We start from the raw sequence: 21,366 nt of genomic DNA on the forward strand, positions 1-21,366 counted from the left end.
GAGCCCAGGGCCAGCTGAGCCCACCACCCCCCTGCTGACACTCTGCCCTGGGTGCAGGCCCAGGGAGACTCAGGGAGCCCCAAGCTGCAGGAGCACTTGGGACATTCCTTTCTCCCCACTAGGCCTTGGCTGCCATGGTTTTGAATTTGTATTTGGGGTGAAGTATTTGAGGCCAGGCTTGTGGCTGAATGGGAGGAGCCCTGCACTGGGGGCAGCTTAGTGAGTAGACACAGCCTGGTGCAGGCAGCCTGGGCCTGGCTTCAGATCCTGGCCATCATGTCCCTCTTGTGTGACCCAGGGCAAGTGACGTATGGGCCCTGAGTGTATGAGGAGAGATGATGGTAGAGTCTGCCCGGGATGTTGTGAGGAGCAAATGAGAGGGTATGCCCCCAGTACCCGGGACCAGCCTGGCACGTGGTCGTCTTGGGCACTAGAACTGCATCCAGCAGCTGCTCATCTGCCAACGCCCGTGTTCGAGGGTCTGTTTCTAGCCAGCATGGGCAGTCTGGGTGATTCCAGGAGGATTCCAGGGTTCTCAGTAGAAGTCTGGTCACCTTGGCTTTCTTCCCTGCACCTCTGGGCAGAGCCAGGGGCCTGTCATTGGCCAGGGGACTTAGGAGACCACACAGACCACCCACCCCACCCTGGTTCTCCCAGCTGCCAGGCCCCCTTCTCTGAAATCTGGGTTTTGGGATTCCATGGTCTGATCTACCCTCCCAGCCTCTCTCCACACCTGCCTTCAGCGGTCTTGGCTCTGTTTCCAGACCCTTTCGTGTTCTCCCAGCCTCTCCATATCTTGGAGTATCTCTTTCTCTCCCTGCTGGACTCCAGGATCCATCATCTTTGCCCTTCTTCCCTGTGCAACCAACCCCCCGCCTGTCCCAGTCAGGACTGTATGCTCATCGTGGCCCTCTAGCCTGGCACCACCTACCCTGAGGCCACCCAGACTGGAGAACTGGAGGGTTTGTGCCTCCCCATCTCCCCTGCCTGGCTAGAGGCCCCAGGTCCCATGGGTCCTGCCTCCCTCCATTGCTTCTGCCCAAGCCGTGGCTACCTGGGTCATCCCCAGTCCTGCATGTCTGCGTGGCTCAATTCTCCCCAGCCACTGCTGCCCCCAGAAGGCCCCAAACCTTCCTCCAGTTCCTCCAGGACAGCAGTGAGCCATAGGCAGGGTGGTCAGCATGCTGGTTAGGGCACTCCTGCTGCTAAGCCGTAGTGGTGTCCGCCTAAGATCCAGCAGGGGCAGCAGGCTGGTCACTGGTCCCGGAAACAATAGCATGGCCGAGGGCTGTACAGAGTGAGGCAGGGTCAGAAGTGGGTGCCAGCCGGGCCTGGGCCGCCCTCCTCAGGCTCCCCACCTTCGTGCTCCCTCCCTCGTGGTGTTGTGTCTGGGCAGTCTTGTCTTTGCTACACCGCAGCAGCAAAAGTGTGTGGTGGACACAGATGGCGCCTGCTCGTGTCTGCCATTTTCCCCACCACCGCTGCCAGGGAATGCTGGCTGGAGGAAGGCCGGAGTAGATAGGGTATATGACAGAGGCTGGAGGCCAGCCCTGTCACGGGGTGGGGGGAACAGGACAGGCATGGCTGCCCTGGGCTCTCTCCCGGGGGTGGCTGCTTTCCAGACCTCGCCCTTCCACAGATGACCCGAGGTCTCTGCCTGGGCGGGGCCATCGGAGGCTCTGTTGTGTCGACTGTGATGTGATGTTCTCTGGATTGTTGTCAGGCCTGGCTCCAGGGTCTGGGCTCAGGGACGGAGGCTGCAGGGTCAGAGAGCAGCGCCACATGAGGGCTTGGCGGTCCAGGAGGCCTTCTGAGGGAAGGGCCCTGGCAGCGTGTGCAGAGGGCTGGGATTGGGGTTGGGGTTGTTTAACCAGCTGGAGTGCCCAGGAGGTGAGATGAGAGAGGCCGGGAGGGCCTGTGCTCCTGGCTGTGGTTGGAGGATCAGCTGAACCGAGCGGGGAAGCTGGAGTTTCCTACAGCTGTAGGGCTCTGTGCCCCTCCCACCTCTCCTCCTCTCCCGGCCCCACCGAGGCTTCTCCGATGGGTCTCACAGGCTACACCCCCTCCATCCTCCTGTCCCATCTCTAGCCGTGGGTGGGGCCTGTGCCTGCACGACCCTCCTGCCAAGGACATCATCGACTTCCCCTCGGTGCCGCCTGGCGTCCTCTATGATGTGAGCCACCAGTGCCGCCTCCAGTATGGGGCCTACTCTGCCTTCTGCGAGGACATGGATGTGAGTGGGGCGGGTGTGGGTGTGGGGACCCAGCAGGAGGGCTCAGGGGACAGCTCTCACCAGCCCGTGGATGCCAGCCTGGGAGTAACCTCACCCAGCCTGGGCTGCGCTCCCGAGTGATACTGTGAGACATCAAGTGGCCTGTGGGAGAGGCCAGGGATGGGCGGCCACAGACCCAGAACTGATTTCTGGGTTAACCATGGGTGAACTGTGACACTTCGGGCAAGTCCCTTAGCCTCTCTGGAGCTGGCTCATAAGAGGGAAAAGGGACCGCAGTGGGGAGGGTCTATTTATCCCGGAGAAGATTGCCGGAAGTGATCTTCTAACGGGAGTGTTTCCAGAGGAGGGGCTGGGCCGGGAGAGGTGGGGACAGCTGGGGATCGCTCTGAGGAGTGCATGGTCTGGGGAGGAAAGTGGGAGCAGACACACAAGAAGGGACCCCTGGCGGTCTGTGGGCCCCTGCCATGTGGAGGGGTGCCCAGGGGACCCTTGGGGACAGGGAGGGGGCAGGGTGGGTGGTGGCGCTGGGAGGGTTGAGGGTATGGCCCATGCCCTCCTCCTCGCAGAATGTCTGCCACACACTCTGGTGCTCTTTGGGGACCACCTGTCACTCCAAGCTGGATGCAGCTGTGGACGGCACCCGGGGAGAATAAGGTAGGGGATGTCCCCAGTCCCAGCGGTGGGTGTTGGAGAGGACAGACCTGCTGTGACCGGGCCCTGGGGTCAGCCCCGGCTCATAGTCTTGCTTGTGCTCCTAGCAGAGCCCCGCACTCTCTACAGCCCAAGGCCCCATCTGCAAAGCGGAGGCTTTGGGGCCAGGGCTTGATTCCATGATTCCCCAGGGTGTCTTCAGCTAAGTCAGCACGTGGGCTGTTTTACTCCCTGCTCAGCTCCTCCCTGTGGCCTGGGTCACAGATGATTGTGATGATTGTGAGGGAGTCTCTCTCACCTTCCATCCTTCCCCTCTGTGCCTTTCGCAGCCTTCCCACCCACCTTGTTCTCACTAGGGTGAGGATGAATGATAGGCTGGGGGGTGGGGTGGCTCTACCTCCATCTGTCACAGTAGTGGTGTCTCAATGGAGAGTGCGTACCCGTGGGCTTCCGGCCCGAGGCCGTGGATGGTGGCTGGTCTGGCTGGAGTGCCTGGTCCATCTCGCGGAGCTGTGGCATGGGTGTACAGAGCGCCGAGTGGCAGTGCACGCAGCCTACGTGAGTGTGGGGCCCAGGGTGCCCTGGGCAATGGGACAGAGGGACCCAAGCAGTCAGCCGATTGCAGGAGCTTGGCTCTGTCTCAGCCCCTGGCTCTTAGAAGTGTCCTCATAATGGTTAGTCCGAGTGTCCAGGCCACCTTGAGTCACTTTCAAGGAGTGTTCTGGGGGCTGACAGGGTTCCTACTACTGACCCCTTTCCAGAGAGGGGGACACTGAGGCCCAGAGACTGGAGAGACTCATCAGAGGCCACATGGCAAAGCAGCTGCTGGCTGGAAGGAGGCAGGAGAGAGCAGTGGCGAAGAGCATGGGCCCTGGACCTTAGATGGCTCTGGGTTCGAATCCTCTGTTCACCCCTTCTCTGGGCCTCCGTTTCCCCGTCTATATAACAGCAGTGCCCATCCAGTAAAGTTGTAGTCGGGGCAAATGCAGTTTACGCAGGCCAGGCCCTCAGTTTTGCAGCTCGTCTGTAGTGGGCACTCAGCAGGAAAGGCTTGGTGGCCTCAGAGGCACAAGGGTCTGAGATGAGACTGGGGGCAGCTGGGAAGATGGGCCAGCACTGAAGGGGTGGCCTGAGGTGAGGTGACTTCACCTCTCTGGGCCTCTGTTTCCCCATCTAAACGGTGGGGTGTGAAGATCTGCTGAGACGCAGAGGCCAGTGGTACTGTAGACCTGAGGCACTACTTGGCTAATCTTCACTTCAGGAGGCCACCCGGGGCAGGCATGGGGTTCACAGGCAGCCCCACCCAGGACCCTGTGCTTACCCAAGACTGGCCTGTGGCCCTCCTGCCTCCTGGCCTCTAGGTCTGAGCTGGGTGGGGGCCAGCGACCCTGGCTTAGATGCAGAGGGTTTCAGGAGCTGTGCTCGGTCAGACCTCTCAGCTGGCTGGGGTCCTGGGCGCTTCCTTTAGACTCGGGCTGGGGTACTGCCACCAGGGGGGAGGCTGAGGACACAAGGGCTCGTTAGGATGCTGGTGTCATGGGTCAGAGACTTGGAGCAGTCCCTCCAGCCAGTGCCAGTCATGCCTACAGCTTGTCCCAGCTTCTCAACAGCTTTCTGCAGAGGCAGCCCCAACCTCACTTTATACAGGAGGAAACTGAGGACCAGAGGGTGGCTGAAGATTTGTCCCCGATCACACAGCAGGTTGGGGGCAGAGCTCAGGCTTCCTACTGCCACCTCCCCACAGGTCCTTACAAACAGGGAGGGTGTGTCTGGGCCAGAGGGTGGGCAGCCCAAGGGAGGAGAGCAGCGTGCACAAAGCTGGGCAGCAGGGATCTCGGGGTGTGGGTGCAGGAGGAAGCCACTCGCTCTGGGCTGTGGCCATGCAATAGTATTCACCAGTCCCTCACTGGGGTGCACCCCGGTCCTCCCCACAGGCCCAAATACAAAGGCAAATACTGTGTGGGTGAGCGGAAGCGCTTCCGCCTCTGCAACCTACAGGCCTGCCCCGCTGGCCGCCCCTCCTTCCGCCACGTCCAGTGCAGCCACTTTGATGTTATGCTCTACAAGGGCCAGCTGCACACATGGGTGCCCGTGGTCAATGACGGTGAGTGCTGCCTCCCATGGAGACACTGAGGCTCAGAGGGCTGGGGATGTGTAGGTCCAAGGTTACCTTGTGATGCAAGCAGGAGGCCCAGTCTCCACCCCAAGCCTGGGCCGCTCCCAATGTCCCCTGGGGCTGCTGCTCACCCCTAGCTCTCCAGTCTGCAGCCTTGCAGATAGCTACCAGCCCAGCCAGAGCCTCCAGCATCTTGGTGCTGCTTGGGAGCCTCTAGCCTGCTATGGATGTGTGTCACAGAGGGGTCTTCCTCTTCCTGGTGGCCTCCACAGTCCTGCCCCAGCTGCTGCTGATGGCTCTTCTACTTGGGTCCCCAGTGAACCCCTGCAAGCTGCACTGCCGGCCCTCAAATGAGTACTTTGCCGAGAAGCTGCGGGACGCTGTGGTCGATGGCACCCCCTCCTACCGGGTCTGGGCCAGCAGTGAGCTCTGCATCAACGACATCTGTAAGGTGTGCCTGGTTAGAAGAGGCTCTCCCAGCACTGGCTGTCCCCAGCCCCACTGGTGGGCTCCAGGCTCTCTCCTGGGTCCCTCCTGGTCCTCCTCAGGCCACCCTCCTCATGATCTACCTTTGGACTTCCCAGCCCCTACCCTCTATGACCTCTAAGGCAAAGCCCCTACTATGCCTCCTGGCACTGGGGACCCCTCCCAGTCAGGCTTCGCCCCCTGCATCTCCTTGGATGCCTGCACCAGCACCGCCCCAGCCAGGAAACCAAAGCCCAGATAGTGACTTGACCTCTTGCTGGCTGGCTGACCCCAGGCAGTGGTTTGCTCCCTGACAGAAGGGGTTAAATGAGGTGGCCCAGGTGACATGAAGGGCTCTGAGCCCCGAAGAATAGTGCTCAGTATTTGGTAACAATTTCTATTCTTATTTTTAGTAACAACGATGGTCTCTCCTCTTTGCCTATGTCCCCAGCCACCTACTTGTCCCTGCTTCTTGCCCTCTAAGCCTCTGGGGTATCAAGGCCTGGGCTCTGAGGAGGACCAGCAGGGAGGTGCCAACCCCCAGTGCCTTTGACGTTGAAATTCCCTGCACGCGCTGGTCAGGAGCCTATGGTGCGTCAGATCCCCTGCCTGCCCGCGGCCTTTGCAGAACTTTTTCCTTCTCTTGTCTCATGTGATGCTCACGACATGCCTTTAAGCGAAGGGTGGGTCTCCCCATCTCACATCTGAGAAAACTGAGGCTCAGGGAGGTAGAGAAGTTCACCTGGGTCAGAGGCACAGCTGGGGTGGGGCAGGACCAGAGAGAGGCCTCCTGACCCCCACTCCCAGCTTTCTCCTCCTGAGCCTGGCTGGCCCCCGGGGCTGGGGCCACAGAGGGCTGGCCGCCAGCACCAGAAGCCTCCCCTCCTTGTGTGTTGCAGAACGTGGGCTGTGACTTTGAGACTGACTTCGGTGCTATGGAGGATTGCTGTGGTGTGTGCCACGGCAACGGCTCCACCTGCCACACCGTGACTGGGACCTTCGAAGAGGCCGAGGGCCTGGGTATGGGGTGGGACCGCTGTCGGGGAGGGATGTGCTCTTCACCTGGTGGCCCCTTGCCCATCTCCCCTGGGCCCCTGTCCTTGGCCTCGTGGTCCCCACCCAGCCTGGAGATGGCTAAGCAGGGAAGCCTTGCTGGGGTGGAATTCTTGCAGGAGTCAGGGGACCCCTGGTCCACGTGCAGACACCTGTCCCCATGGGGAGTCCTCCTGTCCCAGAGACCCCAGGCAGCGCCAACCTGGCTTGTGTGTGGCCCCTGGGCCTTTCAAAGAATGGTAGTCTCCTCCTGAAGCTTCTGAGACCCCCAGCTCTGTGCCCTCACCTCCGGTCTGTTTTGCACGCATTGCTCAAATACTGACTGTGTGCTAGGTGATGGGGACATGCAGGCGAAGCGCTCAGTCCTGCAGGGGGCAGAAGCTTCTGGTGTGACCAGTGCAGTGGAGGGAGGCCCAGAGGGCTATGGGAGCACCGAGGAAGAAGGTCCTGGCCTGGGGAAGTCAGGGAAAGTTTCCTATAGGAGGTGGAAGTTGAGCTGAATCATAAAACTCAGAAGTGATTGCCGGGCGCGGTGGCTCAAGCCTGTAATCCCAGCACTTTGGGAGGCCGAGACGGGCGGATCACGAGGTCAGGAGTTCGAGACCATCCTGGCTAACACGGTGAAACCCCGACTCTACTAAAAAATACAAAAAGCTAGCCGGGCGAGGTGGCTGGCGCCTGTAGTCCCAGCTACTTGGGAGGCTGAGGCAGGAGAATGGCATAAACCCGGGAGGCGGAGCTTGCAGTGAGCTGAGATCCGGCCACTGCACTCCAGCCTGGGGGACAGAGCAAGACTCCGTCTCAAAAAAAAAAAAAAAAAAAAAAAAAAAAGAGAAGAAGTGATGGAAGGGGCCTTCCAAATGGAGGAAGAGCTTGCGCCAGAGCCTGGAGGCAAGAAGAGAAGGCAGGACCAGCTATGCGGCCTTGAATGCCAGGCTGAGAAGCTTAGATTTCATCCCAGTGCAATGTGGTGGATAAAGCACTGGCCCTGGGGGCTGCTCATATCCCAGCAGGACGCTCATGCACGTTACTATCCCTGTCTGCCTCATTCTGCTCATCTGTAAAATGGGGATAACAATAGTACCTAGGCTATAGGGCCATTACCCATGAACTTACACAAGTGCTGAGAGTAGTGCCTGGCATGTGACGGGTGTGACGGAAGTGAACGAATAAAAGCAGGCTGTGTGGGGATGAGGAGGGTGTCCCAGGAGAAAGGCCTGGGCACTTTGGTTTTTTTAGAAAGAGAATTAGTGTAGGGGATGGATCTAGCCTTATGATGACCAGTTTAGGTCCTCAAGAGAGGGGTGACGGGGCATGGCCACGGGGTCAGGATCTGTGGCACCTCTGTGAGGTTTTGGTGACCCACGACACATCTGAGCAATTTTGGGAGCTCAGACTTTAAAGCTAATGGCAAAATCTTTGGCATCAGCAGGAGGAGGCAAGTGGGGAGAGATGTGAGGGAAGCGGGTGGGGGATAAGCAACCTTCTCACCCCGGGCACAACCTATGCACAACCCTTGGCTGACAGGGTATGTGGACGTGGGGCTGATCCCAGCCGGCGCATGTGAGATCCGCATCCAGGAGGTGGCCAAGGCTGCCAACTTCCTGGCACTGTGGAGCGAGGACCCGGAGAAGTACTTCAATGGTGGCTGGACCATCCAGTGGAACGGGGACTACCAGGTGGCAGGGACCACCTTCACATACGCACGCAGGGGCAACTGGGAGAACCTCACGTCCCCGGGTCCCACCAACGAGCCTGTCTGGATCCACGTGCCTGCCTCCTGAGGCCCAGGGTCGGGGAGCAGAGGCGCAGTCCCCAGGCCCAGCACCCCCCATGGCAGGTCTCGTCCTGGAGGAGTGAGCCCTGGGTCAGTCACAGAGCCTGGCTCTGAGCCAGGCCCTCCTGCTGTGGCCTCTACCTTGGTTTCCCTATCTTTAAAATGGCCCAGTGGTGTAGCTGCAGTTCACAGAGGTGGCTGGGGTCGGCTCCTTTAGGACTGGGTGGATGGAGAAGACACCTTGTGCTCACAGGCTCCTGCCTGCCCACCCAGCTGCTGTTCCAGGAGAACAACCCCGGGGTGCGCTACGAGCACACCATCCACAGGGAGGCAGGCGGCCACGGCGAGGTCCTGCCGCCCGAGTTCTCCTGGCACTGTGGGCCCTGGACCAAGTGCACAGTCACCTGCGGCAGAGGTGAGAAGTGGGGCAGGCACAGCCTCGCCAGCAGAGGCTTTGTCTCTAGACAGGGACGCTGGCTTCAGCTTCCAGCTCACTGCTGGGCCACCACGGGTTTGGAAGTTGGCTTCTCTGAGCCTCAGTTCCCCATCTGTGAGATGAGGCTGGCAACTGCCCCATGTCCCAGGCCCACTGGGAGGGTAAATGGATGAGGTAGGTGGGTGCTGGCTTGCGGCGCATGCTCAGTGTGCTCCAGCTCTTGGCGTTCTCCCTCCAGTGGACACAGCTCCCTCTCGATTGTGTCCTTGCTCAGCTCCGGCAGGTCTTGTGCCTGCATTTCTGCTACGTCTTGGAGACCAGTCCAGTGGCCCCTCACCACCCTGACTTATTTCCCTGAACTAGTTATAAAAAGTAGGGCAATTTCATTAACTCCAACTCTTCCTCCCCATATTTCCCTCAGTCTCCCCGCATGCTCCTCAGTCCCCCCTCTCTGTCTGTCTCCTCCCCACTGCTCCTCGGTCTCCCCTCCGCCCCTCCGTGTCCTCCCCACTGCTCCTCGGTCTCCCCTCCGCCCCTCCGTGTCCTCCCCACTGCTCCTCGGTCTCCCCTCTGCCCCTCCGTCTCCTCCCATACTTCTCAGTCTCCCCTCACACCCCTCGGTCTCCCTCCTGCCCTCCAGTCGCACCCATGCCCCTCGGTCTTCCTCTCCCCACTCGGTCTCCCCCGCCATTCCTTGGTCTCTCTACACCTCAGTCTCCCCCTTTGTCTCTTAGTCCTCCCTTTTCCCCTTGGTCTTCCCATCGTTGACACTCAGTGTCCTCAGGGTCTCAGAATCGGGAATCTGAGATACAGACATTTGAGCATTCCTTAAAATGCTATTATGATGACAAAACGAAAATGGAGAACTGGGCAGATACCTTCCAAAGCTAGGAAACCCATGTTATCTAATACAGATGTTTATTTTTTTTTTTTTTATTTGAGATGGAGTCTCACTCTGTCACCCAGGCTGGAGTGCAATGGCGCGATCTCGGCTCACTGCAGCCTCCACCTCCCAGGTTCCAGTGATTCTCCTGCCTCAGCCTCCTGAGTAGCTGAGATTTATAGGTACGCACAACCAGGGTCCTGCTGATGAGGTAATGGGGTTTGAGGCAGGAAGGGCCTCCCTTCCAGGGTTCTGCTAATCCCAGTGGTGGGGGGGTTTCCTGGCCAGCTGGGTCCTGGTGGAAGGGCCTGAGCTAGAGGTGGTTCTGCACAACCCTGCTGCTGCCTCCAACACACACACACACACACACACACACACACACACACACACACACACACACACACACTCATACACTTCCTTCCTGCAGCCCCAGCTGCTCTCAGCAGTGCTGATGGCAGGAAACGTGGTGGCCCTGGAGTGTCACCTAGGCTCCCCTCACCAGTTGTGTGGCCTTGGGCTCCATTTCCCTCTCAGGGCCTTCATGTGCTGAATAAAGGGGCCACCAAGCCCCATCCTTGCATAAATGAAGTCTAGGCATGAAGGGCCCAGCACTGCGTGGGCATCGAGGGGATACTCAGGGAAAGCAACTTTTTCCCCTGTGCCAAAGCCACTGTCATCCCCAATTGCAAGGTCAGGGAGAGGGCCTGGGGCCAATCCTGCCAGTCTAAGGAATCCAGAAGCTGTGGCGTGAGGAGCTGTGGCCCCTGTGCTATTGGCTGTCTGCTCCCTACCCCTAGGACAGAGTCCTCAGCCAGGGCCCTCAAGCTGGCATTCGGGGCCCCCTGCAATCTCCCCGGTCTGCCTTCTCCCCTTGTCCAATACAGCCTTCTCTATTGCACTGGCTCCTGGGCAGCCTTCATTCAGGCTCAGAGTGGCCTATGCCATGCCTCGTTACCCTGCCTCTGGCAGGGGTGGCCTTCCTGCCTCAAACCGCATTACCTCAAGGCCCAGTGGCAGTGCCCCCACCCTGTCCTGCCTGCCCTCAGCATGCACCTAGCCAGCATCTCAGAGTGCTCCTGTGTGTCGCCTAAGCTGGGTGCTGGCACCATGTCTCTCACCTTCAGGGTTAGGGCTGGCCAGAGGGAGCAGGGTGGTTATGATCCCCGGGGATGAGGACCAGATGGGGCAGAGAACAGGAACTGAGGCACCTGGGGGCCTAGAACCAAGGACGGATGGCCCAGGAGGCTCTGGGCTTGCAAGGTCTCCCAGGAGCGGGTGTGAGTGAGCTGCAGGGAGTGGGCAACGGGGGCTGGTTAGGTGGCTGAACTAGAAGCTGTCCTAAGTGAGGAGTTTTCTGCCACCAGTGAACAGTGGAGGGGCGGCTGGGAAGGTATCTTGGACTTTGAGACCTGGAATTCCCAGGATGTTTTGCTGGTCTGTGGGACAGTTGGTGGGACATGTGGAAAGCCAGGAAACTCCAGAGTGTGTGGTCACTGCAGTGACACAGCATGGCCACATCCATTTGCTGTGGAGGTGGGGTTGACAGAGGAGGCAACGAAGGCCCAAGAGGTGAAGCAACTTGTCTGAAATCACCCCAGGTGACCAGGTTGCAGGCCTGCAGATGTGCGCTCTGGAGCTTTGCCTGGAGCTGGGGTGGAGGAGCCTGCCTGCTGCCTCGTGCCCTCTGCTGGGCCTGGGGGATGTCCCAGGCCCAGGGATAGCTGCTGTCCTCCTATTCTTCCTGCTGGAGTAAGCTGGGTCTGTCAGCAGCACCAGCAGCAGAATCAGGAGCAAGGCCAGGAGGCTGGAAACAAGCCACCTCCCAAAATAGCTCTGATAACCATGGGGCAGGAGGGCCCAGCCAAGCCTCAGCCCTGACAAGCACAGCCTGGAGCTGGCCTGGGCTCAGTCCCTGGTTTCTGCTGATGGCCTGTAAGGCCTACTCACTCTAGGCTTCGTGACCCACCTGAGAAGTGGGAGGTTGGCCTGGGAGATGGGACCCTATGACTAAGAACTCGAGCCTGAGTACAGACCCCGTGGCCGGAGGTGGTCATGGAGGCCTGGCAGGACAGATGTACTGGGGCAGGGGGTGGTGGTGGGAGTGGATGGCAGAAGCTGCTGCAGGCTGGCAGGAGGCCCCGGGACCACAGTTCTGTACCAGGATCTGTTGGGGAACACCAGGGGTGAGCAAGGATGGAGATGGGGTGGTAGGGCACTGCCCCGGGTAGGCTCTTTCATGGGCATGTGAAGGCATCAGGGTGGGGTCTCAGAACCTTTCCTCCAGAAACCTCAGCCCAGCAGCACCCGTTCTCGAGTCCTGGGGTTGGCCATGAGCAGGTGGGACAGAAACAGCAACAGCTGGGGACCTGCAACTCCGGTTCGGGAGCCACTCCAGAAACTGGGGCCCTTTGCTCAGTGGGGAGCTGCTGGAGCCTCCTTAAGGTGGTTGGCATGGGGAGCCAGGTTGTGGGTACCCCAAACCACTGGTCCTGATGCCCCTCTGCCCCTCCCCCACTCCAGGCTGTGAGCAAGACGGCCTGTCCTTTGGGTTTTGTGAGACACTGCGCCTACTGGGCCCCTGCCAGCTGCCCACCGTCTGCACCCAGTGCTGCTGCTCATGATCCGTCCAGCCACGGCGCCCCCTCTCGAGGCCATCAGTGGGTTGCCTGCCGCTGACTGTGCCAGGATGCACAGACCAACCGACAGACCTCAGTGCCCACCAAGGGCTGTGGCGGAGCTCCCGCCCCCGCGCCCTAATGGTGCTAAACCCCTCTCCCTACCCAGCGGCAGGCTGGGGACCTCCTCCCCATCAAAAAAGGTATTTTTTTATTCTAACAGTTCGTGTAACATTTATGATTTTACATAAATGAGCATCTACCATTCCAAAGCACAGTGTGACTTCATCCTGGATTTGGGGAATCTTAAAAGTCAGAAACGCTTCCCCCAACCCCTCTGCCCAAAACTCCACCACGGCAGCACCTTGGCAGGTGCTGGCTTTTCATGTGCTCCTCTGGGGCAGATCTGCAGTGGGCAGAGCAGCAGTCGGGTCCATGAAAGCATGGCGTCTGGTGAGGCACAGAAGGCCTTGGAAGCCGGGGGCTGCTGCCCAGGGAGGCCTGTCTGCAGAGGGTGGGGTTCTGGGGGCAGGAAGGTCTTCTGGGCAGGGGCACAGCTTGGCCCTTACTTGCTGCCCGCCTGAGGCCCCACTCTGTGGTCCTCAGAGACTTGTTCCACAGGGATTGGGCCCACCTTGTCACTTGCAGGGACTGCCCCTTCGAGTGATGGGGACTGGGGCCCCTGGGGGCACCTCCCTGGCCCTGTTGTATCTGTTGACTTCTCTGCAAAAAGTGGGCAGAGAGGAGAAGAGCAGGCTGACCAGCTGTGCCCTACTGTGTCTGTCCCAGGACTTGGAAGGGAGGGAGGGAGCTTGGCCAGGGCGGCTCCCTACAGGTGCATGTCCTGCTGCTCCCCCAACTCAACATGCTCACCTCATTTTACACCAACAAGCCCCATCCTCAGAGGAGGAGCCCAAGGCTCTGAGAGGAAGTAACTGGCCCAAGGGCACATGCCCTGCTGACACAGGCCCATCCTAGGCTCCGACTGCCCACCTCCAAGCTCCAGGCCACCCTGAGCAGGTGGAAGAGGTAGAGGGCCCCGAGCAGGTCCTAGCGGCGGCTTTGCACAAAGCGGGCAGCCTGCCAGAGGTCACGCAGGAAAGCAAGTTGCTGGGCAAGCTAGCGTGAGTCCCAGCCCTGCTGCGCTGCCCGAGGGTGAAGGAGCGTTAGGAGTGCTTCCTGTCTGTCTACAGCAGCCCGGCTGGCCCAAAGAGACCCTGGGGGCCCATGCTCTGAGTCATGGCTTCCCAGGCCTTAGTCAGAACTGCCTCTGGTGGCAGCCCCTTCCAAGGGGTGGGGAGCAGGGCCTGTCGACTTGCTCCTGACCCACACACTGAGCCAGTCCCTGTCCCAGCTCTGCTGCCGCTGCTGTGCTGCGTGACTTCAGGAACCCCCAGCCTCGCTGAATCCATGTTCCCAGAAGGGAAAAGCCTGCCAGGCCTTGGCTTGCCCTGTCTGGGAATCCTTGCTGGAGCCACCCCTGAAACACCCCTATGGGAACCCCTTTGGCTCATCATTCTTGGGTGTTTTCCACTGATGGCTGGGGGTGTCTCCAGTGGCAGCTGGGCCTGAGCTGTCAGCCCAGGCAGAAGACAAACAAGCCTGTGACTCAGGCAGGGCATGGCACAGCTGGCGGAAGGAGGCGTGCCTGTTCTTTGTGGCTGGGTGAGGGGTTATCTGGACACAGGGAGTCTCCAGCTCCTGGCTTCCCACCTTGGTGCCCCCAGCCCACACCTGCAGCTTGGCCATGGTTCTTGGGGCCTCCCAAGGCTGCCCCTGCTGGCAAAGGCATCCTGACGCACCTGCCCCAGGGTGAGCCAAGGGCAGGGACAGCTAGGCTGGAAGGTCAGAGAGCCCCTCCTCGCCTCCCAACACCAATAAGCCCTGGTCCACCCTCCAAGCCCTTGGGGTGAGCCTCATCACTAGTGACTATAACGGAATTTCAGTGCAGAATATCATACAAATTAGTTTATTTCTTCCTTAGTATTACAGTTCCAAAATGTAACTTGAAGGTCAGCACAGGAGCTGCTATGATATAAAAGGAGAGAGTCACCTGGCGCCCCCTGCAGTCCTCCAGTTGCCCAGCAGCGATGGGACACTCAGCAGCACACACTAGGTCTCTGTATGGCCTCCCACCTGCAAGGACTTCCCTGGGCAGGCCCAGCTGCCCAGAAGCCCCGGAACACACAGGAAGACAAAACTATAGGATGGCGGGTGGGGATCTGTGCAATACAAACTTGTAGTTAGAAAACCCAACCGAGGATCTGTCTAGAATACTTCCTATATCAATATACCGTAGTTGGAACCAGAACCGTCTCCAGCCATCAGCAGTCTTGGCGGCTACTGTACAGCTGTCAGCATGACTACAGGCAGCGCCCGGGGCTACCTGGGGTAAGAAGTGGGCCCAGACATCACATCAGCGAGTCAGTGAGAGTCAGGGCCTGAGGGAAGAGCAACTCGGAGGCTCAGGCTGGCACAGATACAAGGGAGTCACACACATAACATAAGAACTTGTTATATAAAATAGATATGTGGAATCTAGAAACACCTTGAGAAAATAGCCTATAAAAATATAAACTGTAGTGAAAGCACACAAAAGTATTAACAGAGGTTCAACCCATAAAAAAACCCCATCCATATAAAAGTTGGCAATTCCCAGCAGGTGTGGGGAGGGAGCTCCCCTCGGTCCTGGTGCGTGTATTTGGACAGGCCTTTGGGTTTCCCAGCTGGCAAAGTCCCCCTTGCAGCGGCCATGGGCTGGGTGTTGGGGTGAAGGTTCTGAGGAGGAACAGCAGTGTGGGGCAGCCCCTGCCAGAAGGCCCCCTGCCATGGCAGCCAGTGGAGGCCAGGGACCTTCAGGGCACTGGAGGGGACAGAGCAGCTCTTTCCTCAGTGACATGAAGCGGGGAAGTGTTAGCATGAAAGAGTGGAGGCCACAGTCCTGGAAGGAGGAGTTGGCTCCATCCTGTTCCCAAACTAGAACCAGGCAGAGCTGTCCTCTCTTGCCTTCTGGACACACATCACTTGATTCTAGGCAGGAGAACCTCTGAAAAAGTGTCCCCAATCCCTTTCCTCCAGGAACTCTCCTGCTCTCACACACACACTGCCCGGCAGCTGCTGACAACAGTCTGGAAACACGAACATACCACCGTGGGTTGCAGCCATGACGGGACCCAGGTCAGGTGCATCTCTCAGGGCAAACTGGACAACACGAGCCTGTCCCTAAAGGCAGCATCTTAGCCCCAGGACATGGCAGTGTGTGCTGGCATGTTCTAGGGGCCATCAGCTTGGAAAGTAAAACCTGAGGGCAGCTGGTCCTGGCCCACCGGCCCAGCCCCATTCCTGCTGCACCTCCTCAGCAGCCGCCCCCAAGGCTGACAGCTGTTGTTTCCCGATGGGCTGAGGGGGTGGGAGGTTCCAACATTTGATTCGAGCAGACTGCAATGCCCAGCTCACAGGACAACTTCCTGAAGGAGTCAGACCTCAAACTGCTGCTCTCAAAGACAAAGACAATGGCAAAACCTATTTTTGATGCCTGAAAAGAAGCAAAGGCTTTTGGCTAAATATAGAGAGGCCAGCCCCTCTACCCAGTGAAACGTTAACCAGCTCCACTAAAGACATGAAGCCGGAGCTCAGTCTAGCGTGCGGAAATGCCAGCTTCGCCGTGGCACTGCTAGAAAGTTGACAGCAAAAAATAACAGGAAAAAAGTACTTCTTAAAACTGCATTGCTTCAATTCTTAGTCTCAGTGTGTTCATATCAACAAAGGATGATTTCCAGTTTTTTTTCAGGTAATATGAAACATTCCACTGAGACCGTTTTTCTTGTATTTTCATAACACTGTGGGAGAAAACATCCTTTCACATCTACGCATCAGGGATGGTCTAGAGGGATTAAGCAAAAATGAACTCCTTGCTCAAAGCCTCTCCCCAGCCTTTAGAAAGGCAGTCCTGTGAGTTCCCAGAAACTGCCGTGTCAGAGGCATCAGTGACCCTGTGTCATGGCAGAGAACAAGGATGCTTCCAGGCAGTGGTGGGGTGGGCACACACCTGGGAGAGCTCACCCAAGCCTGGGCCCCAAGCAAAAACGTTTCCCAGCCCCAGACACTGGCAGCCGGCCTCCTGCACAACCCAGTCAGGTGGAGGAGACACCAGGAGCACTGGCCATCTCCAAGGAAGCCAAGGTTTTCAACTGTCCAAGAGCATTCATGCTGCAGCTGCACCACTGCCCTGCAAAGCGCCACCGAAAAGATTCCTCCATCCCCTCGACCAAGGCCAGCCCAGGGGTGGGTCTGCTTTGCAATATGCCAGTCCACCGTTGACTTGGAATCCCGAACCGTCGTACTTTGTGAATGATTCCCACAAGTCAAGAAGGGCATTCCACAGAATCTCACCAAGCCACGCCAGGCACGCGACAAGCTGGGGACGGAGCAGCCCAGTGATCTGCAAATGCAGGCTGGCCATGAGAAGTGAGGGTGGGTGTCTGGGCAGCCAGGCCCTCCCCATGCAGGCTGGGAGCCACTATTGGAAGGGTTGCATGTGGAAGAGCAAAGGCTATTCTAGAAATGGGGCATGGCTGGCAGCTTAAAGCCACTGGTGGGAGGTTCACAGGCTTTCTACAGTGGCCATTTCTGAACAAGGGACTGTGTCTGCTTTTCTAAGGCAGTCCCTTTTCATACCAACCTTATGCTGAGGCAGCAACCCTCTGGCCTACAGGTGCCTGAAGCACAGTGGGCATCCTTCACAGCACTGCCATTCAAAACCACACACCACTGCCCACTATGTACAGGAGAGAGAACATAGGGAGACGCCCAGCAAAGCAAGGTTTCGGGGTCAGAGCACCGACAGGCTGACGGAGGCTGGAAACAGGCTCTTGCAAATAGCCACTGGTAAGCCTGAGGATCCACCAATCAGGCAGAAAGCATGACTGAGATACGTGTAACCAAAAGCATGGCATGGAAATGGCTGTAAACAGATGAGACCTCCCACCCCTGCCCCCGCACAGTGGGAAATGAGGAAGTGCAGTCTGGCTTTGGACATCTGCCCAGCAGATTCCCAGAGGCCACACACGTTACATTCTGGCTTTTAAGCGTGCTTTCACCCTTTGGGCACACTTTGGTTGTGAAGGCAGGAAGAGCAGCGTCCCGGGACCCACTCAGGTATCCTCCTCCTCATCGCTGACCAGCTCACCCTTGTCAGGGCTGGTGTCCCGCTCACGCAGGAAATCCTCACGGATGGCCTCCAGCTCGGTCAGCTCCAGCCGGACCTTCTCCAAGTGGTAGGCGCGTCGGTTCCGGATCTGGCGTAGGGGGAAGGGGTTCAGGTCCCCAAAGGAGATACTGATCAGCTTCCTGGCAAGATGCAGGGGAGAGACAAGAGAATCAGCAATGCTCACATGAGTGCTCACACACAGCCCTCACAGGCACAGTAGGTGGCCTGACACAGGGTGGGAAGAGTGCTGGCCAGGCTAGGGGTCTGACGTAGGGGATGAGGCCCACCTTCTGCAGAGAGGTGACAAGGAACAATGGCCCAGCCAGGGGCAGGTTCAGAATGATGGCCTGGACTCCAGCTCTGCCACATGCTTGCTGTGTGACTGAAGTCACCCCCTTTTCCGGCCTCTGATTCCTCATCTGCACACTGGGGATAACAGTAGTGCTACCTCCTAGGGTGTGGGATTACTCGAGTTCCCACACATAAGCGCTGAGAAGAGTGCTTCTCAGCGAAGAGAGCTTGCATGGTGATGACGGGTGCAGGTGTGTATGCCTCCTCAGGCAGGCACCAGGCATGAGTCTGGGACGTCTGTGTCCCAGGACTGATTGACTGGGAATGAACACAGGCCCAGGCAGTCCCGGCAATGACTGTCAGAGCCAGTTGGCAATGTGACAAGTGTCCAGATGCAGTCTACAGAGAAACGTGCAGCTCGTGGGTTTCACATTATCCCCAGGTCAAGGCTCCAATTTACAATAAAAATGTTAAGGTTGTGATCACTTGCTCCTAACCACTGGTCAGTGGCTTAATAGAAAAAAACCAAAAGCTGTCCTGAGGCCTGGCTATGGATTTGTAGCACTAAGGGGTCAGCCACGCTGGTCTCTGGAGATCATAAAGTAAGCCAGTTCCTCCAACACGGGGCCACCATCTTCCCCTCTCTGGATTCTGCCAGGCCTCAGACGCTCTGCATCCAGAAACAGGGGCTCGTTCCTTTCCTGTCAACCAAAGGCGCAACAGACTCACCAGCCCCAGGAAAAGCTGTGATGAAACAGAAATGCCCCTGCCTGTCCCAGTGGAGCAGGCCATTTGCTCCTGCTGCCGTCAGCCGCCTGGGTTCCTGTCAACCCACGGCGCACACAAGGGCGCAGCCTTCTGTGTTTCCAAACCCTGGACATGCTTAACTCTCGTCCAGAGGCTCAAGGTCAGAAAGGCCAGCTTTATTTAAATTCCGAATTCCCCAGCGTGTGTTCTAGAACATGGGAGCACCAGAGAACAGGGAATACCTGAGCACAGGGGTCCCCGCATGTGGATTTCTCAGGTTCCACCTCCTGCCTGGCTCTGCGGACTGGGCTGCCAGCCCCACCAGGCGGGAGGAGGCTTCATGTGAACGGGGCACGGGGTCCCCACTCACCAGTACTTTCTCCCCCATAGCTGTCAGCCCACAGCCCCCACAAACCCCAAACCTAGGGCGCCCACCCCTCCTGTGCTGCAGAACGTGAGCCCGAAGTGTAATTCTTCATTTGCTCCTCAGTCAGGAGCTGACAGAGGCCTCTGAGCCCACGCTGGCACCCGGGAAGCCAGACCCCACCTCTGCCTCAGGCCTGGAAGATTCCTCTGGGAGATGAGAAGGCGCTCTGTGGTCAGCTAAATTTGGGAGACGATGCTCAGCACCTTGAAAGGCTCCCAGAAGTCCTGCTGCAGGGCCTGGTTCAATCCTGTTTAATCCCCATCTCCTGAATGCAGCTGACCACACAACTCCCTCCCTGTGTTTCTGAAGGCCACTCACTGTGCTGCAGGACTGGCCTCCTTGCAACCTCTAGTCTGGGGAGCTCACTAAAACACTGAGGCTGCAGCCCATAGTGGGTTATGGGCCCCTGCAGTCTTCGTAACACTGGGGAGCCTGTCACTGTGGCCTGGCACTCCTTAAAGCACCTGCTGGTCTGGCGACCCAGCTTTCTAAAGCAAGCTGCAGGGGAGACTGTACTGCGAGCCGCTCACAAGGAGGCGCTGCAGGACCATGCAAGGTCTAGCAGTGTTGGTGCCAGGGAAGGGGCGGGCACTCGCCAGAGCCACGCACACTCGCCTCTGCTCCTCCTGGCAGTGCCTGGGACCCAGTACAGAACTGAGGGCAGCGGCGCTCCCGACACAGCCCTAGCTGTCGGCATGGATGAGCTCACTCCGTGTCACTCTGAGGAATCCTGACCCAACACAAGATGAACAGAAACTCTCAAGGCTCACCCCAGGACTCAGAATCAAACTTTTTTTTTTTTTTTTTTTTTTTTTTTTGAGGCGGAGTCTGCGGCCCAGGCTGGAGTGCAGTGGCCAGATCTCAGCTCACTGCAAGCTCCGCCTCCCGGGTTCACACCATTCTCCTGCCTCAGCCTCCGGAGTAGCTGGGACTACAGGCGCACGCCACGTCGCCCGGCTAGTTTTTTTCTATTTTTAGTAGAGACGGGGTTTCACCATGTTAGCCAGGATGGTCTCGATCTCCTGACCTCGTGATCCGCCCGTCTCGGCCTCCCAAAGTGCTGGGATTACAGGCTTGAGCCACCGCGCCCGGCCCAGAATCAAACTTGATTGAGCAAATATGATTCCAATATCCTTTCTCATTTGGCAGAAATCAGGGCACTGTTGTTGGTGCTATTAGTAAGCCTGAAACTTACAAACCCACTCCCAATAAAAGACCCTGAAAATAGCAACGACCTCCAGGAGGCCTGGCATGGCCTCAGCCAGCACCTCAGCTCCCATTGTCTGAATCAGCTGTCAGGGTCAGAGCAGCCAACAGCTGTGGTCCAGGGGACATACAGACAAAGGTGGCCCAGAACAGGCAATGACTGTGTGGCCAGGGAGGATTCCTGAACACTTGGCCTCCCAGGCCAGAAACTCAGGGGTCCTCCAAGTCAAAATTCCTCCCTCCCTCTCTTCAATCCACCCTCCTTCTCCACTTGTGGGACCACCTCTCCCCAGGTCACCACCTCTCTCCCTAGAGCCCTCTAACAGTCACCAGTCCTGCCCCAATCTGACCTGTTTGTCTCTTGCCTAACCCTGCAATACTTCCTAGCGCTCAGGATGAAGCCTCAAGTCCTGAGCAAAGTCTGCAAACACCCTGACAGCCCAGCTCTGCTACGGCCCAGCCACATTGGCACCAGCCGGGCTGAGCTGCCTCCACACTTCCCCAAACACACTTGCCCCACAGTTCTGCGCCACCGCTCCTGAAGGACCCCTGCCCCCATACTGTTTCCTTGCTGCCCCTTGGCCAGCTTACTCAGCCTTTCTCCGGCCTGGGCTCCCTCTACCACAGCACGGATCAAATGATGCGCAACGGTGTCCCCAGCAAGGTCTTCTAGGACAGGCCTTACTCTCCATCCGTCATCCTCAGTGTGCAGCACAGGCCCTACCACGCAGCAGGTACTCAGTAAATGCTTTCTAGACAAATGAAACTATTGCTGTTGGTTGTCGGGATCTGTGTTTGTAGGATAAAGGACAGAATCCTCATCTCAGTTCCTCCTACATAAGGCTACTTGTGCTCACACCCCTTACTCTTTCCTTTCCCTGGAAAGCAATGCCCCCTCCCACACTGTACAGCTGGGATGGCTCCAAGTTGGAAGACAGCAAGGACAGGCTACTCTCAAGGAGGCAGGGGCCAGGCTTCCTGCTCTCCTTGACATCTGAGAACTCCCCAGGACTCACCTAGCATCAAGGATAGTGCGAGTGAAGTAGCGGAGATACTTAAATATAGACATGGAATCTTGCAATTTCAAAATCTCCTCTTCCTTGTACTTAAAAAGTGCCAGAGCAAAACGGAAAATAACCTGTGGAATAAACAGAGAAATCTGTTAGCGGAAAAACCCTGTGGGTCCAGGCACAAGGCTGGAGTCTAGGGGGGTGCTGGCCCCACTGCGGACAGGGGGACATGGCTTGCATGGTCTCC

General features: G+C 58.1%; 2 protein-coding genes and 1 long non-coding RNA gene across 3 annotated transcripts in view; 2 read left to right on the forward strand and 1 right to left on the reverse strand.

Annotated features, from left to right (window-relative positions):
* Nucleotides 1–1,181: 1,181 nt before the first annotated feature.
* On the forward strand, nucleotides 1,182–8,904 carry LOC104674380 (A disintegrin and metalloproteinase with thrombospondin motifs 7). Its single transcript, XM_030930835.1, is given in 10 exon segments — nucleotides 1,182–1,290; nucleotides 1,896–2,233; nucleotides 2,800–2,873; nucleotides 2,875–2,887; nucleotides 3,300–3,442; nucleotides 4,819–4,988; nucleotides 5,318–5,451; nucleotides 6,365–6,485; nucleotides 8,046–8,498; nucleotides 8,501–8,904. Coding segments are annotated over 10 exon segments (1,959 nt in total).
* An 834-nt stretch (nucleotides 8,905–9,738) lies between these two features.
* On the forward strand, nucleotides 9,739–12,496 carry LOC115897655. Its single transcript, XR_004057419.1, has 2 exons — nucleotides 9,739–9,796; nucleotides 12,135–12,496. It is a non-coding gene; the product is annotated as an uncharacterized LOC115897655 (long non-coding RNA).
* A 1,686-nt stretch (nucleotides 12,497–14,182) lies between these two features.
* Nucleotides 14,183–21,366, reverse strand: part of TBC1D2B (TBC1 domain family member 2B) — an 83,738-nt gene continuing 76,554 nt past the window's right edge. Inside the window, 2 exon segments of the mRNA XM_010378661.2 lie at nucleotides 14,183–17,578; nucleotides 21,126–21,247. Coding sequence (XP_010376963.1) covers nucleotides 17,383–17,578; nucleotides 21,126–21,247 — 318 coding nt within the window. The 3' untranslated portion in view covers nucleotides 14,183–17,382.

The sequence above is a fragment of the Rhinopithecus roxellana genome, chromosome 5, assembly GCF_007565055.1.
Source record: "Rhinopithecus roxellana isolate Shanxi Qingling chromosome 5, ASM756505v1, whole genome shotgun sequence".
NCBI lineage: Eukaryota > Metazoa > Chordata > Mammalia > Primates > Cercopithecidae > Rhinopithecus > Rhinopithecus roxellana.